The sequence below is a fragment of the Vipera berus genome (assembly GCF_964194415.1).
Source record: "Vipera berus genome assembly, chromosome: 1".
In the NCBI taxonomy this organism is placed as follows: Eukaryota; Metazoa; Chordata; class Lepidosauria; order Squamata; family Viperidae; genus Vipera; species Vipera berus.
Window position 1 is genome coordinate 284,091,712 of NC_138202.1, and position 22,114 is coordinate 284,113,825.

At 36.5% G+C, this 22,114-nt stretch overlaps 1 protein-coding gene across 1 annotated transcript in view; it reads right to left on the minus strand.

Moving 5' to 3' along the window:
* The window catches only part of WDR27 (WD repeat domain 27), a 65,384-nt gene that overhangs the window by 22,033 nt on the left and 21,237 nt on the right, over window positions 1–22,114 (minus strand). Inside the window, exons 19-22 of the mRNA XM_081313877.1 lie at window positions 19,880–19,977; window positions 17,679–17,800; window positions 9,077–9,174; window positions 3,212–3,314 (exon numbers count right to left, since the gene is read on the minus strand). Coding sequence (XP_081170003.1) covers window positions 3,212–3,314; window positions 9,077–9,174; window positions 17,679–17,800; window positions 19,880–19,977 — 421 coding nt within the window. The remainder of the gene's footprint in view (window positions 1–3,211; window positions 3,315–9,076; window positions 9,175–17,678; window positions 17,801–19,879; window positions 19,978–22,114) is intronic.

A 22,114-nucleotide genomic window follows, 5' to 3' on the forward strand; every position in this document is an offset into this window, starting at 1 on the left:
GGTGTGGAACATTCTTGGAATGGCTGAAAGGTCTGTGTTGTAAACAGGAGATAGGTGGTATTTTATCCCTCTCCCTCTGTTGAGAGGGCTGTTCATTCTTAATGTAGATCAGGGGTGTCAAACTCGCCACAGCATGTGACGTTTTGCAATGTATCCTGACGTTTCCCCCATTGCCGCAGCTGGGGTGGGCGCGGTTTTGGCATGATGCATCCAGCCCGCAGGCCAGCAGTTTGACACCCCTGATGTAGATTGTCTCTTTGACCCCTCTTTCAAACCAGCTGTCTTCTCTGTCCAGAATGTGGACTTTGCTATCTTCAAAAGAGTGGCCTTTATCTTTCAAATGCAGATGGACTGCTAAGTCTTGTCCTGATGTGTTTGTTCTCCTACAATGTGCCATGTGTTTGTGAATTGGTTGTTTTCTTTCTCTGATGTACAGTTCTGTACATGATCATAACACAATTCTTTTAGCAGTTCCAAGAAGGTTCACACACATTTGCACTATTCAGGTGACCTTGAGGACACAGATACTGTAAACCTTCAAGTGGCCTCAACAACTCTCAGAAAGAGTGCTAATTAACAAGCAGATGACAGCAAGGAATATAAATCCTTCCATCCTCCATCATTCAGTCAGAACTGAAGAAGATTCTTGGATGAGAAGCAAAATGTCTTCAAAGAAAAAACAAAGTCCAGTTACCTTTTGAAAAAGCACTTTGGGGACATCTACTCATCTAGTTAGGTGGTCTTAGGTGGTGGTTATGACAGTCAGGGCTTTTTTTCTCATAGAACGCTCAGAACGGAGTTCCGGCACCTTTTTTGGATGGAACCTTGTAGGGTAGGCAAGGCGGGTTGTATGACATGTGTGAGTTCCGGCACCTTTTTCTTTTACAAAAAAAGCACTGATGACAGTTATATTTCTGAGAAGATTCTTAAAGACCACAGATTAAACATGAGCTAGCAAAATGTTGCAATTGCCAAAAGATTCAAAGCAGTTTAGGGCTCCACTAAGAACAGTCAAGATCACAGGGAGTGTTAGTACTGTGTTTTTGGTTTTTTTACCTGGCCCGACTGCATCTGAAAGACCTGTTGCCATACACAAATAAATAAATGTGTCCAATGCTGGTCACCACAAATATAAAAAGGACAATGAGAACTTGGAACAGCCTGCCTCCTGAAGTCATGGGCACTTCATCACTAACATCTTTCAAGAAAGGATTTGACAGTCATTTTGTGGCATGCTATGAGTATTCTTGCAGAGGCAGGAGATTGGTTTAGAAGATCCGCAAGGTCTGTCCAAACATTAGTAAATCGTTTAACCGAAAATGTGTAGCCTTATTTTAAGAAAAGATCCTCAAACTATGTGAACTATTCAACCACAGAAAAACCTGGCCTTTTTAAAAAGAAGACACATAGGAATGTTTCTAATGTCCTGTTTCTGTTGTCATAAATCAAAGGGGGAGAAAAACAGAAAAGGCTTTAACTGGTTTTCTCTGGTCTGTACCAAATAGCAAGATCAATTGGTTCATACTGGCACCCAGCTGGGGCCATAAGAAGGTACATATTGTACTTGCTGCCATTTTCATTTTGTTTAACTTGGTATATTTGCTGTTATTTTATTTAGTGTCTTCTTCATTGTTTTTAAACTTTACTATTCTGTAATTTTAATTTGTTATAAAATAACTACTATACGAACAACATAAGTCATTCCATTGGGCAGAATCTTAAAATCTGGGTCAAACTCTCATAACAAACTGAGACTGCAGAGTAATCCCCATTTAAAAATGGCTGGAAAAATCTCTCTGGAGAGAATTTACGACGAAAATCGGTTTAGTGCTAGTCAGGTAATATATATATAATGGTATCCTTTAAAACTTTGAAGCACTGCAAAAGGAAAATAACTGGACAATGAGACAAATAAATGGCAACATGAACAGCTAAAATACTTATTAATCATATTATTTGGGTAGATGAGACCAAGAAATCAACTCCATGGGGAAGGCTAGGATTATTTTGATTGGGACCGGCTTTAATAGCAGAGCCTTATGACTCTGATTATGCTGTATTCCCTCTTCCTCTTTGTAGTCTAGTGAATCAAAGAGGTGTCTGCTTGAGCAGCTTCCAAATATTACCTTGTTTCTCAGGACTATAAAAATGGTGCAGCCTCTTTTGTCAAGTCAACAGTTCTTGAGAGGTCCTTGTTGCTCTCTGAGCTTAGTTGTTTTCTTGCAGACTTTTCATTACCCAAACAAGAAGACATCACCAGTGTACACTCATTTCAACCTTAGCCACAAATATTCTCCCTTATTGGCAACAGTTTTATATATTCCTATCAAGGTTATCTTTCTTACTGTCTATAGGTTTCCAGAATCTGGGGAAACCCTTGTGTATTGAAGAAAACTCGATGGACACCAATCAGCAATTTATTATCACGAATGTTTGAACAACATTACAAAAACCCATTTCATTTATACATAATAAGTATGGAATGAAGAATTGGAATAGTCTACTCTGTAAAATCAATGTTTTCAGGTTTTAAGTATTGTGAAGTATACTGCTCAAAAAAAATAAAGGGAACACTTAAACAACACAATGTACTGTATTTAATAGTAGGATGTCTTATTTTCTGTTCCCTTTATTTTTTTGAGCAGTATATATTTTATACCATTTAAAAACTACAAAAACTGTTTATTGGAGTTTACAGTGGATGATTATAAAAGGCTAATTATTACAATTTTTATGTTGGAGATGTAGTCAATTTTAAGGCATTCTTTTGTATGCAACCAGTTAATTATTTGTTCAATATTATTATATATGGTTCTTGGAAGGAAGTTTAAAATTCAGAGTTGTCAATGTGTTGCTATTACACATATTTAGAATTTCAAGTTATGGAGAACTTTGAATAAACAGTGCCCTTACTGTTGAGAATAAGCTGATTGTAGGCACAAAAGCTGGCTAGGTTATTTGGGGCCAGTAACTCTCTGTCAGCCCAACTTATTTCAGAGTTGTTATGGGGAAAATAGAAGGAGGAAGGAGTATTCGGTATGTTCTCCACCTTGAGCTATTTATAAAAAATAATACAGGTGAGATAAAAAAAATCTAATAAATGAATAAACTCCTAGAAAGATGTTTATACACCAGATTATAATGATGGCTATATAAAATTTGTCAACACTTGGAATACTATATATTATCAGAAGTAAGCTACTATACATACACATTTATCTTCAGATCCACAAGCGATGAACTGGCCACAAGGAGAAACACTAATTCCACATGGATGACAACGGCTATTATGACCTTCAAAACGGCGCTCGCATCTGCAGAAATTCAATAAATTTAAGTACTATGATTTTTAAAATAATTGCTTCTAAATTTACTCATTCTTTTCAATGAAGTGCATATTCTATTTATCTTTGCCTTACAATCGACATCTAACACTCTGAGGTAAGATGGGCAGCCAATAAATTTAATGAATGAATGAATGATTGAATTGAATATGATATATCATAACATGCTCTGATTGCTTAAAACTAAGGGAGTTTAAGAAGAGTTTACAAAATACTTAAACTCTTATTTAAATAGATTTTTAAAATGAAAACTTTATTAAATTTTATAAAGGTATGTATATACATAATAACAAATATATAAACTATAAAACTATTAGAAGACATATGTACCCGGTAGGCAGAAAAGTTACATTCATGTTAAGTATCTCAAGGAAATAGTATCTGCTCAAATTTAGTTATGACTTGCTGTGCTAGATGCAGAGTTGACTTTTTTATACTATTAGGACTATTCCACTATTTCTATATGTTCAGTTTGCTATTCCCTGGGAATTATAGCTGTTGTAATTAGGAAGGGAAATTCAATAATCAGCTTATGTTTCCAAATATTTTGTGGTATTGATTTACTTAGTTCTAGTATATTTTTCTAATATTTAATTTTTTTGTATGTGTGTATAAGAAGGGTTTTACATGACACTGCAGTGATGCATGAGAGAATATGTGTATGTTTAGTCATATATGTACATGAATGCATTCAAGAAATGTAAATTAGAATAAGGGCACTGTTCCTAATTTAGCTAAAAATGGGCAATTGACATGACAACCTATGATTGTAAGGATTTGGCAACTTTCGTTGAATACATGCATCAGTTTATTTTCCAATATCGTTTTTAGTTTCTTATACAGGTTCAGAAATTTTTCAACATTGTTCTACATGATGTCTTTAAGACATACATTTAAGAAACATTAATTAGCAGCCATGATGCAATGGAATGTGTCTATGAAGGGGAAAGTGGTGTGATGGATTTTAGTAATGCAGCAGTTTCTCAGGAAGGAGGGAAGACATTCCAAGGAAGTGTGTGTGTGTGTGTGTGTGTGTGTGTGAGAGAGAGAGAGAGAGAGAGAGAGAGAGAGAGAGAGAGAGAGAGAGAGAGAGAGAGAGAGAGAGAGAGAGAGAGAGAAGAGACAACACAGTTTGGAGCTGGATCATGGAGGAAGGAAGAGATTTAACATAGCCATTCCCTAGAATCTCCCAAGGTATATTCATAGGTTAGGGTAGTATAGGTTTAGTCTCCAAGATTCTGTCTATATGGCATAAGCAAATAAAGAACTGAACTTTGGCTGGATTGTTGTATTGTTCTTGGTTGAAGCCTGACACAACAGGCTAAATTGTTACTTAGAAAACTGTCTTTAACAACAATTTAATACAGGAAACATCCTTGAGACCAGTTTGACTACAGTCTTTCTGGCAATAATATGGAAGCCATTTGCCACTATCTTTTTCCAAGTCCTTCTGGTCTACCCAATAGTCCTGCGATTTTCTAGTGGCTGCCTATCCAAGAGCTAATCACTTTCTACCCTGCTTAGCTTTTCTGAGATTAGCTAAGAAAAGCCCTGCTCCCATCTATTTCCACAAGCAATTGTTTATCTCGAAAGAAATGTGCAAGGGGCTTTCCACTGGCATTATCAGAGGCATTATTCACATGCATTATTATGTGCTGCAGAACATATTCAACAAATCATCTGGATAAAACAAAGGAAATAAATATTCCTACTATTAAACAGTCGGGCATTCCATAACTGAGTACAATATCTTCTTTGTTTTATTTCTGAAAGAGATGGAACTCAAAGCAAAGCCTCACTCGCATATTGTCTCTTTGGTTAATAGATGAGAATTTGTCACACTGTAGTAATAGTTAATTTGTTAACTCTTGGAGGTCTCAGATTTATGTATGAGAATGGTGGCTCCTGGTTTATGGAAATATAAACCCATTTCATCTGTTCCCAAGGCCTAAAATAAATTCCAAGCCTTGTAGATCTTATTTGTTAAAAAATAGTTTATCTAAGCTGCTTTTAAAATTTGGCTGGAAAACAAATAAAAACCTTTACAAATTAGTCAACTTTTTACAGTGGAAGCATAATATAATATACAATTATGAAATCCAGACTCATATATCTCTGTGGATAAACATTCATGGAACAAGATGTTCATAGATCATGAAGGACATGTATCTTCCTCCCTTCTGACTTAACCTAGGAGCAATCAACAATTTAAACGCCACATACTGTTGAAGCAAAAATTCTTACAAATGATTAGAAGAAATCATCATACTGGTGGTATTATATGTAATTAAATCTTTGTCATGTAACTTTTAGCTGCTTCAAGAAAGGCTAGAATAATTGGCATGTAATATTAATGTTAATATTCTTCACATGAAGTCTATAAGCAGGAAATAGGCAGCAAATGTTTGAACTGATATCTGGAGTGTCTAAAGCAAAGCTTGCCAATGTCTCTATGCTCTTTACATTACAAGTTGCTCCAATATATGTTGAGAAATAGATGAGCAATTTTATTTCACTAATAATTTCTTTAAACTCTTTAATGATTTGCCTGATTTTTCTTTACAAAAAATTAAGCTTCTGAAAAATTTATTGCCACTTAGTTACTACACTTGCATCCCATCATTCCATCAACAAATAGTCCTCACTGTGGCTCATTAGAGAAAGTTTACATTTGTAAAATGTGAACTTAGAAGTAATTCCAGTAGCAGCAGAAGGTACCCCTAACTGTGGCAACACAGAGAGAATGACTTCTTTTGCCATTTTAAAAGTATGAATTGGCTCATAAGGGAGAATAGGATCTTTCAAATAAATTAGGTCCAGGTTATATATAAATCATAACCAACACTTTTTCCAGGAACAGACTGCCAGCAATAGAAGGGTATTAAGAAAGGAATTGCATATTCCTTTTAATCAGTTCTAGACATCAGTCTGGCTGCAGCATTTTCTCTTTTCTGTTTCTCAGTACTTTTCTCAGACTATGTTATGGTAGTCCTAAGAGCATTTTACAATAGCATGTGTCATCATGGACAAATCTGACATCTCCAGGAATGCATAGAATTGGTCATCATCCTTAACTGTGCCAACACATTTCTGGACACCACAAAAACCTAGGTATCCAGCTTCATCAGTGAATCTGAAAAGACCCACAGGCTCTGAGTTTTCACAGATAAAATTACCCTTTCCAGCACAGCTTGAAGCACCTCTGTATTATCCTAAGTTTCTCTCAGCATGATCTTCTGAATGTTCACTCTAAGAACTGGTGTCTCACTGCTATGCTCAGATCATAAGCTTGATTCTACTGTATAGTAGTCCTTATTTAGCAACCACCACTTACACTGGCAACTCAGCCAATAAGCAAAGTGGTGATTAAGTGAAATTGAGATTATAGACCTGCGAAGGTCATAAATGCGAGGACTGGCTGTAAAGTTACTTTTTCATTACCATCCTAACTGAAAAGTGATTGACATTGAAGACTATTATCTTCTTCATATAATTCTGGTAATTTGGGAGAAAATTGTGCTTTTAGAGCAGATACGAAACTAGGCATGAAGGTCCAAGGGACCATACATTTGATTACCATGGATGAAAAAAAAGAGAGAACTACTCCAGCCTGAAGTTTTCTCATTTCTGGGAGAATCTGGTCAGCCAAACAAATGTGTGGTTAGGATTTTGGCACGATCCAACAGTTTCTACCTTCTTATTTCTCTCCTTACATAAAAGCTTCCCAATTTTTGTGCATAAGGAATTCCCCTTGCCTCTGATAAAATATTTTGAAACACTTCTACTGCTTCACTACTAGAACTTCTGATCCAAGGACTGTGGTATATTTCCATAAATGGAGTAGGTGCTGGTGAATACTATTTCTTTTATATAAAGAACAGTACAGAATTTGGAACTCAAATTTTAAAATTTCCACTAATTTGTCTTACTAGCCTTAGTATTAAGAGCCAAAATGGACAAGACCATCTATGGTATCAGCCCCACAAAGTCATCTGCAGCTGAGATCACAGCACTCTATCATGATGTTAAATTAAACTAGTCAATGGCACTGATAGGAAGAATACAAACTAGAGGAAATATAAATAGAAGGGAGAAAAAGGAGGAGGGGGAATCAAAGGCTCTAGACGTAACCAACAAGTACAGCCTATTATACTATATAATTTAGGATTGCAATATAGAGAAACTATTTATACAGATCGTATTTTAACTATTTTACCATTTCCCCTCGAATCTTAATGTTTTAAAAAGAGACAGCAAGTAAGTAACCTGTTAAAAAAATTAACTTTTTACTATTCATGAATAGTAGTTAAACCAATTGATAGAAAAAGCATAAGGATATAATATAGTTAACCTTTTTTCCTAAATATTTCGCTTCACTATATTTAGACATTTGCTAGGAATAATGAGCCATTATTGTTTCAAAAAAATTGCTAATTCCAATTTCAAAGGTAAGCTTCTGTTGTTGTTTTTTATAGTTGCCTCCAACTTCTTCCAGACTAATTTTTTTCCAAAACATTTGACTTGGACATTTAATGATTTACAAAGATCTCCCATGTGTGCTTTTCTGTACTGCTTCTGTAGTTTGTAACCCTATACTGAAATGTTTTTCAGTTCAGACAATTGTACACTTTTTAAGGATAAAAAAGTACATTCCAATTTGTTAAGTTCATTGCATTTTTTTAAAAAAATATGTCACTTAAATTTGGGGGGAGTAACATAAGGCCATTTCATTCATAACTACAAAGACTAGAATGAAGAAACAATTTATAGTTACTTACATTATATCATAAATAACACAAACGTGTATATTCAGGTATAATCAACAAAAATTGTGTAATGTCTCAAAGAGGAAGAAATATATCACACATGTTTTTTGTAGATTGCAGTTTACCTCATCAGATACAGTGCAAGACTGTATGCAACAAACTGTTAATCCTTAAGTAAAGTGGTCATGGAATTCTGCCAATTAGGGTACATCAGTTTTTCCCTGTACTTACATTTGTCTGAGTTATATGGAAAATACCCATGTTCCCCAATCTCTCCTCCAGATGAAATTTCTTCTTTTATATTTGCCTTTCCCCAGCTTTTATGACAGTTTTTCCCACTCACTGGCATTTCATCACATGACTAATACATGTTTTAAAGCATCAATATTTAGATTTTATTGCTGAGAATATGTTTAAACTAAGGAACCAATGCAATATTCTCCATATGTTTTTCCCAGCTTAATCTCATGAAAGGACAAATGTAGACTGGCTATTTTTCAGCATGTGCCTAAATAGCCACACAGTCTTTATTGGTTGTTTGTATGCTGTATTCATGAAGCTGTGTCTCCAAAGGGCAACTGCATTTGAGGAAGACAAAATGCCACAGAGTAAAAACTTTGACTTTTATATGATCCCACAATCATTTTTGCAATTTTGTACTCCCTATATTATGATATCTAACAGAAACCATAAATTATGCCTCGGGATAAATTAAACAGGCAAAAACTTATTTATTCAGAAATATTTATATGTTGCCTTATTTCTGAGGAATTATAAGTAGCTGTTTCAAAGCTGGGCTAACCAAACTTCATCAAATCGTGCAGAAGTTCCATAACTTTGCAAATATCAAGTACTTCAAAGCAATCCTTGTGAACTCTTGTAAGAAAAAAAAATTAAAAAGCACTTGTATAGTATAATAAAGAATTACCAGGAAACATGGCAAACAGCAAAGTGACTGGCTGTTACCTTAATGTTCTCAAATCCCAAAGTTTGATGCCATCACCAATGGCTGCTGTTAAAAAGAGATTGTAAGCTTCATGTGGTTGACAGCTAAAAGATGATCCCTGAAAGAAAAACAAACATTAGTTTAAAATTACAGTAGCTTGTATAGTTTAGAAAACATTTCCCCTGTTGAAACTCCACAGAAGAACATGTAATAATAAATACAATAATAAAAGCCAAAATTGACAAAAGATCAGATTTTTCTTCAATGTGTCATACAGCCATTCAGAGAATTGTTAAATCTAACTTCCACAGTACTCTGTTTCTGCTCAGTAATCGCTTATATTGTTACTATGGTTTAGAACAGCGGCCCCAACCTTTTGGACACCAGGGATCAGTTCCAAAGAGAAAGATTTTTCCATGGACCAGAGGGGGTATGGTTTCATATGCTGCCTGCATACTGTGGAAAGGGCTTCGCTTGTTTGTGCGGCCTGGTTTCTGGCATGCCATGGACCGGTGCCAGCTCAAGGACTGGGAGTTGGGGACCCCTGGTTTAGAATACGCTTATAAATCATTTTGGCACAATGAATTCCTATTTATTTTACTCAAAGTGCAATTCTAGAAAGTAAAAAAACTATTTTTGAGCCAAATGAAATTACTTTATAAAACAGATTCTTTTCCTAGATCAACCACTATCTTTAAGATCTTTTGAATTGGTCTTTTGGCAGTCATTCTTTTGAGAATTGAAACTGGTTTTCATCAGCAAGATGAGTCAACTATGATTCTGGAATCTATGTCTCTTCTTTGGAGATAACTGTACTTTGCAGATGAATCAAAATCAACTTTTTTCTAAGTTTTACAATCTTTTTTCATTTAAGATAAATCTTTATTAGGAATTAACTGCTTTTCTAATCCATTTCTTATTAAAAGGAATCATATAAATATTTGAAGCAAATAAAATTAAGCAACCATTGGAACACCCGAAAGACCTGGTTAGGGCAGACTGTCATGGAAAAAAATGATCTACATGATCTAAGAGCAGACATTATCTTGACAGCACATAATCAGTTAATAAAATAATTAATCAATCAAAATTAAACAATATTTCAGCAACCAAACAATAGCAAAAGAATTCATATTAGACAGCTGATTGAAAGCTTCTGTAAGAACTCTAATACATATGGACTCAATTTTTAATGAATTAAATTAAAAATAATCATATTTACTAATTCTGAATATGAATTTAAATAATCAAAATAAATAATTTCAAGTAACATCAATGTTATTAAATGTTTTTTATTTTTTCCTTCAGAGAGTAGGGAGGATTGAATAATTCATATGTTTTGCCAAATATTCAGTGCCTGAAATTATTTTTAGCTATACAAAGTGAGTTTTTCAGAAATGTTGACATATAATTAGAAAATGTCCCAATTTTAAGTCAGTGGATATTCAACAGAGCATTAAAGTTGACTGCAAAAGGATTACAATAATCTCATAGACTGAAAATTATATTAGTATTTGAAATGTATTTATTTTCAAATGTATGTGATAGAAAACATATAACTTACAATATACCTGAATATAAAATCTGTTCCTTGAGGAAGTTCTATTAAAATGACCAGAAAATTCTATAAAAATCTAGTGGTAGTAAAAAAAACCAGGACCAAATACTGTTAAGCAACTTGGATTCAGAAAGCCAAGTAAAGAGAAGATAAATTTTTGACGTTACAGAATATGGAAGACAACATTTGTACATTCAATAGCATTTGGCATTTTGAATCTAAAATAACATTTAATATTTATTTAAAATAATTATTTATTTTTGAGGTAAACAGTTATTATTTGCTTATTTATAACATTTCATTACTTTTTTTCATATCATTTAAAATAAGGCCAAAATGGAGAATGTTGAGGTTACTGTTTTGAAAGAAAGACAGACACACAAATTTAATTACAGATAGTTCTGGACTTACAACCATAAATGTACCTGCAACTATGGTCATAGGTTGTGATTGTCATTAAGCAGGTCAACAAATAACCACATTCTAACCACACCCAATCTTATGACATTTCCATGATTTCATGAAATCTCACAAATTCTTTTTTTTATTAAAGAGTTTTACAAAAACAAGATTTTACAATATATCCCCAAATCCCCCCCACCCCAAACCCGCCCACTCCCCCCCCACTTCCCAGAGCTAAATACAGGATTATAGTTATAATAATCATATTCTAAATAAAAATTATGCATAATATGCAATTAACCAAATTCATAATGTGCTTTAACTCCCCTTTGACATAACTACATACAAAGTACCAATAACAATATCCCTCTAAAATCTACTCATAAGCTAAATGGAACTTTTTAGTCCCATATTTATTCTGAATATAATCTATCCATCTCCTCCAAACTGAAATATATCTTTCCTGTGAATGATCTTTCAAGTAAGCAGAAATCTTAGACATTTCTGCAAGATTCGAAACTTTAAACACCCATTCTTCTATAGTAAGCAAACTATCCTTCTTCCAATATTGTCCCACCAGTAACTGTGCTGCTATCATATTCAACATCAAATTGGTTTCCTTAACATCGCAATCTACAACAATACCCAATAAAAACAATTGCGGAGAAAACTTTATCTTTCTCTTAAAAATCTTTTGAATGTTCCACCAAATTTTAATCCAAAAAGCTTTTATATTTCTACAAGTCCACCACATATGAAAATAGGTGGCTTCTAAACTACCACATCTCCAACATTTAGACTGTAAGTTAGGATACATGTTAGACAACTTCTTGGGATCCAGATGCCATCTATAAAACATTTTATAAATTCTTGTAGGAGAATGACAAATATGTCAAAAAGATTTTGACATTTGTTTGACATCTCAAGACTCTACTTTTTGGCATGAAATCATGGAAGGTAAGATTTAAATGGGTTCCCTTTTTTAAAAAAGTGTACAAATTTCTGGGTCATCATGTGAGATTATATAAGGGCACATGGCATCCAATCCCTTGTTAAAATGAGATTAATGTTAAACGTGTTTTAAACAATACAATTACAGCAGAAGTCTGAGATAAATTGCCAATAATCACTTTCATTCAATAGAAACTGGAACATTTTTGAGGTCTGGGGATGATCAAAAAGCATCCAAGAAACATAGTTTGGAACTATATTTATTACGGAACTTTACACAGAGTACCTTGTGGCTAATGCTAGGCTAAGAAATGAGAACACTGGATTTATAATCCTGTTTAGGCTTGCTGGATTGTATTAAAAATGTCATTGTCTTTCATCCAAAGCTCTGATTCAAAGGTCATTGTGTAGTCCAGTAGACAATAGGATGCCTTTTTAACTTTATTAGCCAAAGAGCCAGGCACAGGAATCTACATGGTGGTTCTTTCTGAAAATCCTGGCTTCCTGAACACTATCACTCTAGACCAGAGGTTTGCAAGAGCAGTATTTCAGTCAAGTCCAAATGTAAATTGAATCTAAGAAAAGCATATTTCTTATTTTTATTAAATACAAATCCACTGGCATTATTCTGATACTATTCTGCCAGAGGATAGATTATTCAATCCCGTATCATAATCTTCTTCAGAAGATTACAACACCCTTCATGATTTGGGGCAAGCATGGCCAAGAAGAGAAATATGAAGTGCCGCTATGTAAGTAGACTGTGTGCTTTTAAGGCTAGATAAAGCCCTTAATTTTCCACTAACCCTGAATTGAATGCCAATCACTGAATATTCATACTAGGTTAATACACTTTACTGGGTGTAAGAAATAACAAGGAAGCTAGGAAAGAAAACAAAGTAAAAGCAAGTAAAAGCAACAGACAAGTCAGTGACAATTTATCTCATAGATGGCAACACAGCCCAGGTAGAGGAAAAATTAAACAAAAAACAATAAAATATAAACTAACATAAAGGGGAATTATATAAAATTATAAAACTGTTAGCCTTAAAATTTGTTAATCTTGTATACAAACACACACAAACACACACACACACACACACACACACACACACACAGAGAGAGAGAGAGAGAGAGAGAGAGAGAGAGAGAGAGAGAGAGAGAGAGACCTATATGAATGTATATATATTCCAAATATCCTTATATAATAAAATGTGCATCTGCTGGATTGCACCTTCATTTTCTACTTCTAACAGCATTTCTTCCCAAAGCTTTCCCAAAGGTATTTGCTTAATACAGCCATGGTGTTTTGCTGCCAGCATTTCACTATAAAAGTTGAATATATGTTGAAAAGGTTGATTTAGGATTGTAATCTTCCATTTTTCATGAAAATAAGACTAATTTCATTCCCCATGTGGCTGTACGTCCACAAATTTCAAAGTGAGCTCTGCTTAACTAACTTGAAATCATTCTGCTGACATTGAGAAATAAAACAGAGAAAAGGGCCAACGTATAACAAATGATACTTGTAGAGTTTAGTATAGTTAAATGTTGTAACAGACCAGTCTCATAAAACAACATAAAAAAACTATGCTAAAGTCATTTTAAGGAACTGTTTCAATGCTACAACAGGAAAGACATTCAAGATGGATGGCTGTCTGTAGCCTGACTAATGAGGATAACAGCATAGTAGGAATAAGTCAGATTATATCCCAGTGCGCCTATATTCCTTAAAGTATTGGCACATAACACCAAAGCAACTCAGTGTTAATGTCTTTAACCTAAAATTAAAAGATTTGGTTGATAAGCAACCAAGTACAAAATTTCACCCATACAACTTCTACTCCAAAGTTTAGTTCATGATATAGGCACCTAAGGCTTCTTTTTTTAAGTTAATACAGAAGTCTGTTCCACCTTCTAAAACAAATCACTCTTCCACATCCTGTGGCTTACTTAGACAAGTACAATTAATCCATATCATGCTATTTCCTACTCAATGTCTTTCTGATGTAAGAGTTTTTTGCAAATTGAATCAAGTTGAGTCAGTACCATGTATTTATTTCCATTACAGAAATTGAATTAAATAAATTAACTGTAGTCTAGTTTGCAGAGTACTATAGCTAATAAAAAGAAGTCCTAGTTTAGAACACCTTTTTAAATAACTGCATGTAAAGTCCGTCCAAATAATCACAATTAAAATCCATAGGGAGAAATATACAATTTTATCACTTAAAGAAGAGCCACTGACAAAATCTGGAGCAAAGATAGTACAGGAAATGTAGTACATGTATAGTATAGGTATGCTCAGCTAATTTTAAAGATTGATATGAAGAATAAGGAAAACCATAGTGTCTAAAATGACAAGATCCATATAGCTTAAGACTTTGTCTACAAAACATTCTGGAACATTGATATACCACCAATATCAGATAGCAGACCTACACATTCTATATAGATGAAGCTCTCAAGGAATTCTAGAAAAACATTTAAAGCATGGGTGTCAAACTCGCTGTATCACATGACATGTCATGACGTATCATGACGTTTTTTGCATTACAGGAGCTGGGGTGGGCGCGGCCTCCACATGATGCAACCGGCCTGCAGGCTGGCCTTTTGACACCCCTGATCTAAAGTGAACCATACTACCCCAGATTTTTGAATTAATAATTGATGACTAAATTACACAAGGATTAGAGGTTTTTTATTAGATCACGGTAAAAAAGGTACCGTATTTTCTGGCGTATAAGACGACTGGGCGTATAAGATGACCCCCCAATTTTTGAGATGGTTTTCAAGATTTTTCGTCTTATACGCCGGAAAATCAGCGAGCCCGGGAAGGCACGCCCTTCCCTCTCACTATGGAGGAAGCAGGGCAGGCTGGCGTCTGGCGGGAGCCGGCAGGGCAGTCCTGCGCACGCGTGCGCTCCCCAACTGTTAAGGAGCACTCCTTAGCAGCTGGGGAGTGCGCGCGTGTGCAGGACTGCCCTGCCGGCTCCCGCCCAATGCTCTTCCCTCGAGGCAGCATCGCTCCCCGGCTCCTAAGGAGTCCTCGGGGATGCTGCCTCAAGAGGGAAGAGCGTCGTGCGGGAGCCGGCAGGACTCGATGCTCTTCCCTCTTGAGGCAGCATCCCCGAGGACTCCTTAGGAGCCGGGGAGCGATGCTGCCTCAAGAGGGAAGAGCGTCGGGCGGGAGCCGGCAGGACCCGATGCTCTTCCCTCTTGAGGCAGCATCCCCGAGGACTCCTTAGGAGCCGGGGAGCGATGCTGCCTCAAGAGGGAAGAGCGCCAGGAGGGAGCCGGCAGGACCCGACACTCTTCCCTCTTGAGGCAGCATCCCCGAGGACTCCTTAGGAGCCGGGGAGCGATGCTACCTCATGAGGGAAGAGCGTCGGACGGGAGCCGGCAGGGCAGTCCTGCGCACGTGCGCGCTCCCCAGCTGCTAAGGAGTGCTCCTTAACAGTTGGGGAGCGCACGCGTGCGCAGGACTGCCCTGCCGGCTCCCGCCAGACGCCAGCCTGCCCTGCTTCCTCCACAGTGAGAGGGGAGGGCGTGCCTTCCCAGGCTCGCTGATTTTCCAGCGTATAAGACGACTGGGCGTATAAGACGACCCCCCAACTTTTGAGATGATTTTCATGGGTTAAAAAGTCGTCTTATACACCAGAAAATACGGTACTTGCAAACATTGTAACCTAAGCTCTCAACAATCAAAGGCTAATTCAGACAATATATATCAAGCCACATGTTTTGCTAACATATTTAAGAAGTCATATTACTTTTGTTTTTCTTTATTTACCACTCAGCTTCAAAAGTACTTAAGTTAGCACTTTTCTGGAGTACATGGAGTACAAATCGTATGAATGGGAACAGTATCAGTGATGTATAAGTCCTTATCTTCCAAGCTTGTTTAGTAATCTCTTGTAATCTAGTTTGTAAAGTGGCAGATTAGGGCACAATTTCAGATTTATATTGTGAAGTTACAAATCATGACTTGATGTTAAATCATGAAAATCATTACTTTTAGGTTTCCTTATCTCCCAGAGATCCCCAGAATCCTGAAACTATAACTAAGATTTTAAAGATACTCTTTTGCATAAATGCCAATGGGCCTAAAGCTGATCCAATGTTTATTGACCCATGTACTTACTGCAACTCAACACCATTCCACTATTTAAGTATTGATCATAGTTAGTGTGACTCCATAAATATATAAAATGTTACTATGGGTATATAAACATGATGGTCATCAAGCCTAAGGAATATGTGTGTATATATTTACAATGTACTAATTGACAGCAGGAAACTTTTCATGACAGTAAATAGTCTGGAATAGTGGTTAAAATGTATATGCACATATCAAAAAGGAAGCATATATTTACTGAACATAAAACTGTGCAGGATACTAAAGTTCCCTTAAGTAAAACATTATTCATGGGATGGAACACTTAAGAAAAACAATTCAGTCCAATTCTATAAAAATGAATGTCTCCTAATAAAGTTTTGCCAGAAGGGATATCAGTGGTTCTATTACACATCTTGCCAATCATACTTTATGCACAATGTCATACTATCTAAACATGCATTGTAGTAACATGGAATAAATTAACACATAGGAAGGAGGTATTGAAAGTATTGTTTAGACTTACTTCCCTTTACATGACAGATAAATGACCTATTATGGTCCTGACACTGCTACCAATAGTGTTGAAGACTGGGGTGCAAATCAGTGAGCAAATTAATTGTAAGAAACATACTAAAGCAATACATTTACCAATAGAGCATAAAATAATGTATCTAATATTCCAGAAAACTAAAGGCAGACGGTGGAACTCACTGGTGTATCTGCAGTTTGCTAGTTACATCTGTGCAACAGAGCTTCTTTCTAAAATCCATTGTATGCTAATAGAACAGCACGCAATAGTTTTGCAATTCATGGGTGTATTTTCATGAAAAATAATGATCCACAAACTTATGGTACCTCAGCATGAAGCAACAAAACCTCTGGATAAAAAATTCTGCATCTATTAAAACTTTCCTGATTTAATTCATAATGTTCCAAAACAATTTTTTTAAAACAAAATGCATGTGTCAAACATACCACAATATTGTGTACATCATTTGTTTTGCAGTATTCATGAAGACAAAACACATGTCAAACGACTGAGTTGAGCAACACTGAACAGCATTTGGAAGGATTGCAATATGCAGACTGTACCTTAGACAATAATACTGAATGCTTATCTACGTTCCATGTAACCAAACAGCCCCAATAAGCATATTGAAAAACTCCAGAGACGCTATAATTTCCAAAAGCACAAGACAAACATGCATTTACAAAAGAAAGGGAGAAAAATAGGGAGGGAGAATAGGACAATAATTTCAATGAACAATCAGTATATCCAGCGCAGTGGAAGTGGCTGATCAAGTAACAACAGATCTCAACTTCCTCCACATTGTCCCCATCTTCTGCACATTTTATTCGATTTTAATATTTGGTTTTAATTTATTTGTTTTAATGTGTGTGTGTGTATATATAAATATAAATACATACATACAGACGTTTTCCCAACCAAGACAAAGGCATTCAAAATATAAATCAACTGAACCTTTGCAAAGTTTGAAATGATTCAATCATTAGTTTATTCTTATGTGCACTTATTCTATTCATTTGCAGTTTGGAAAATATTGGAAATATAAACAGAGATCGTGCCTACCTTATTTTGGCAAATCTGGTGAACTGATCTAGAGTGAGCATCTCTTATCAGTGCTGCACTACAGCCCACGTTGAGGTCAAATATTTCTAGTGCTCTGTTACTCCCAGCTGCCAATACAATATCTGCAGTTTCTGTAAGTTAAAGTTCTGTTAGATAAATTATATGTTACATGTATGGCAGGCAGTATATCCAGGCTTTCATTTGTCAGGAAAAATATGTACTGCATTTAAATAAGTTAGAATAGGAATATCAAACTTTAACAGAAAGGGAAATAAGAGATGGTGATATGGAGTTCCACAGTCAGCACCATACAAGTACATGATTGCACATGATCCCAGGTTCCAGTCACTAAGGCATGACATTAGTTACCAGAATATGAAACCTCATAATATATTTTGTTATCTTTTTAAATTTATTTTTGCTCATTACAGGTAGTCGATTTACAACAGTTCATTTAGCCTTGGTGGAGCAGTGGGCTAATGCCTCCTTAAGTAACACCAGCTGCCTGCAATTAGTGCAGGTTCGCATCCCACCAGGCTCAAGGTTGACTCAGCCTTCCATCCTTCCGAGGTAGGTAAAATGAGGACCCAGATTGTTGGGGGCAATAAGCTGACTTTGTAAAAATGCCGCTTGGGTGTGTGTGTGTGTGAAAGCCCTAATAAGCAGGCATATACATAGAATGAAGGCTAAAGCTTGTAAGCCGCCCTGAGTCTTCGGAGAAGGGCGGGATATAAATGGAATTAAAATAAAAAAATAAAATAAAATAAATATTTAGTGACTGTTCCAAGTTACAATGGTGCTGAAAAAAGTGAGTTATGACCATTTTTCACACTTATGACCACTGCGGCATCTCCAAGATCATGCGATCAAAATTCAGACACTTGGCAACTTACTCCTATTTATGATGGTCCTGGGGTCAAGTGATCCACTTTTGCGACCTTCTGGCAAGCAAAGTCAATGGGGAGGCCAGATTCACTTAACAACCGTCTTACTAGCTTCACAACTAGTGATGTCCCGTTGCCTGGAGGCGGTTCGGGTCTGGATGGGGAGGAACAGACTTCAACTCAACCCCGACAAGACTGAGTGGCTTTGCATACCTTCATCCCGGGCCAATTTGGATATTCCATCTCTTTCCATGGGGGGTGAACTATTACCCCCCGTAGATAGGGCTCGCAACTTGGGAGTCCTCCTAGATTCACGGCTTACCTTGGAAGATCACATAGTGGCTGTGACTAGGGGGGCTTTCGCCCAGGTTCGCCTGGTGCGCCAGTTGCGGCCCTATCTAGGCCGGGATGACTTATGCACGGTCACTCACGCGCTCGTGACCTCTCGTCTGGACTACTGCAACGCTCTCTACATGGGGCTGCCCTTGAGGACCACCCGGAGGCTCCAACTGGTACAGAATGCAGCCGCGAGAGTTGTGTTGGGAGTCTCCCGATACTCCCATGTTACACCTCTTCTCCGTGAGCTGCATTGGTTACCAGTTGTCTTCCGGGTGAGATTCAAGGTACTAGTAATGGTGTTTAAAGCCCTACATGGCAGGGGTCCGGAGTACCTCAGGGAACACCTGCTGCCGGCATCAACCTCCCTGCGCCCTGTGCGTTCCCACAGAGAGGGACTCCTCAGGGTGCCACCGATCAGAGAATGTCGATTGGTGGCCCCCAGGGGGAGATCCTTCTCTGTGGGCGCCCCAGAGCTATGGAATCAGTTACCGGTTGAGCTCCGGATGGCGCCCGATCTTCGCTCCTTTCGTCGCGATCTAAAGACATTCTTATTCGAACAAGCCGGCCTGGCCTGATGGGGGATTGGTGGGGTTTTTATTGCTGTATTTTTGGGGTTTTTATAAATGTATTGTATTAATTGTTTTTTAATGGGCAATTATTTAATCTTCTTTTAATATTTGTAACCTCGCATTTTATTCTTGCCCTGTTCACCGCCCTGAGTCCTTCGGGAGAAGGGCGGTATAGAAATATTAATAAACTAAACTAAACTAAACAACTGCAGTCATTCACTGAGCAACTGTGGCAAGGGAGGTCGTAAAATGGGGGGAATCCACTTAACAACTGTCTCACTTAGCTTAACAGAAATTTTGGTCTTATTTGTGGTTGTAAGTTGAGGACTACCTGTATTACAATAAACAATTATAATGAAAGAACTAATGCCTTTTGCAAAACAACACCAATAATGATGACAGAGGATACAGGAATAGAAGTCATTCACTGCTGCAAGACTGGTAATTTCCACCGTAGACGACATTGGAAATTTCTGTATTGATTTGCAAACACTCTTTGTTCTATATCTGCAGATATAAATCAGATAAACATGTATCCTCTAGATTCATGAAGCAAAAAAAAAAGAGAATCCATATTTATTCCAACCCATATTTCAAAGCCTTAGTTTTAGCATCTTTTTTATTCTTGCCTTTTCTACTTTGGAAAAATATAGGATCCGAATATTTTGTCAAAAAAAAGATGTTCCTAACATATACTTTGTTATTATTAAAAAGAACTGCAGATCTTTGTTTTCCATATTTTCATTAACACACATCAGGTACTATATTAAGTTTTCCTTTAATCTACAAAAATAATACAAAACTCTGCAAAACTTAAGAATGATGCATGTATTCCAACAGCAAAAGTTAAAGGTCCTTCCCTGCACAGTGGAAAATATTGTTTTCCTAGACTTATACTGGAACAAAGAATGACAAAGAATTTCAGCTGATCCTGTACAATATATGCAAGCTTAGCTTGATAGTTAAAATGTCAAGTTCTTCTGTTCCACTCGTATTATATGCTGGGTCCTATCCAACACGATGTGAGTGACTCTCAGCTTATGCAATGGGATTGTCATGATTTTTCCCTAGAGTTTGCTTTTAAGGCAGCGTGTGTGTGTGTGTGTGTGTGTGTGTGTGTGTGTGTGTGTGTATTTAATAGCAACAGGGTTGCCAAAAAGAATGGGTGGGTTTTTCCTCCAATGAATTACCTGCATAAGCCTCCTGAACCTGGCAGAGAGGGGAAAACAGAAGGAGGGAATTTTAACTCTTTTTAAATCAGTGATCCCTGAATCAGGAATCTGTTTTACGGAATCCGCAATGCAAGAAAGCTCCTATTTATTTTGATTTTATTCTGTAATGCAAATCGTAGGTCTAGATTGCTAGGTCTGGATCAGAAATAATGGTTGGAAACTGACCAAAGAGAGAAGAAACCTGGAATTAAGGAGAAACTTCCTAACAGTGAGGACAATTAACCAGTGGAACAGTTTGCTTTCAGAAATCGTGGGCGCTCCATCCCTGGAGGTTTTTAAGAAGAGACTGGACAGTCACTTTTCTGAAATGGCATAGGTTCTCCTGCTTGAGCGGTGGGCTGGACTAGAAGACCTCCAAGGTCCCTTCCAGCTCTATTCTATTCTAAGGAACCCAGCAAGACATAACAAGTTCAAATTCCTCTGTTTTCATGCTATAGAACTTGCTCACTCAAATCCTAATTTATAGGGGCGGGGGAAATCAATTGTAAAACTATGAAATTCAGTCCAATGCTATTTGGCCCACACATAAGTGTGTATGTCTAGTATCTGAAGAATACAGAAACTATGATGGTGTGAATGAGCCATCACAATTCAAACTATCCCTTAAAGCACTCTGTTACCTAGTTTTGGTAATGAAATGTCTGCAAGAAAACAAGCAAGCTCAGAGAGCACCAAGAACCCTTCAACCCATAAAGTTGAACTTTAATATAAGAGATTTAAGACATTACTCATGTTTCTGACGATGTTCCACAATTTTTTTTTCCATTTCAGCTTTTTACCAAATCTGACTCACCAGATAAAAGAAATGACAGAAATAACACAGTGATACATACATGGAAGAAATGAGATAAATTGGTGTTACATAAATGACTAATAATGTCATGGAATATCTCCTTTCTTAGTTTTCCCTACACTATAATTTCATCTGTCAAATGGGAAATGGCTTACTTTATAAAATAAATCATTCCCATTTTCTTTCATTACTGATTCTTCTCTTTTTCAGTTAAAACAATAAAGAATTACCTTTACTGGAGTTCTTTTCATTTATTGATGAATACCCTTTAGTAATGCTTACATAAGTATATATATATATTGCACTGATTTCTAAAGCTATTTTGAAATAGCATATTTTTATCCAGAAGACAAGCCAGTTTTATTTTATTTTATTTTATTTTCTGATATTTAGTATAGAATAGAGCTGGAAGGGACCTTGGAGGTCTTCTAGTCTAGCCCCTTGCTCAAGCAGGAGATAGGTGATTGTCCAGTCTCTTCTTAAAGATCTCCAGTGATGGGGCGCTCAGCCTTAAAAGTGTTCTTTTTTTATTGTTAAGAATGAGTATTTACTTAAAAAATAGTACCTTTGACTGATTACTCTATCAAACTGCAGCAATGTTATGCATCCTTCTGCAGTG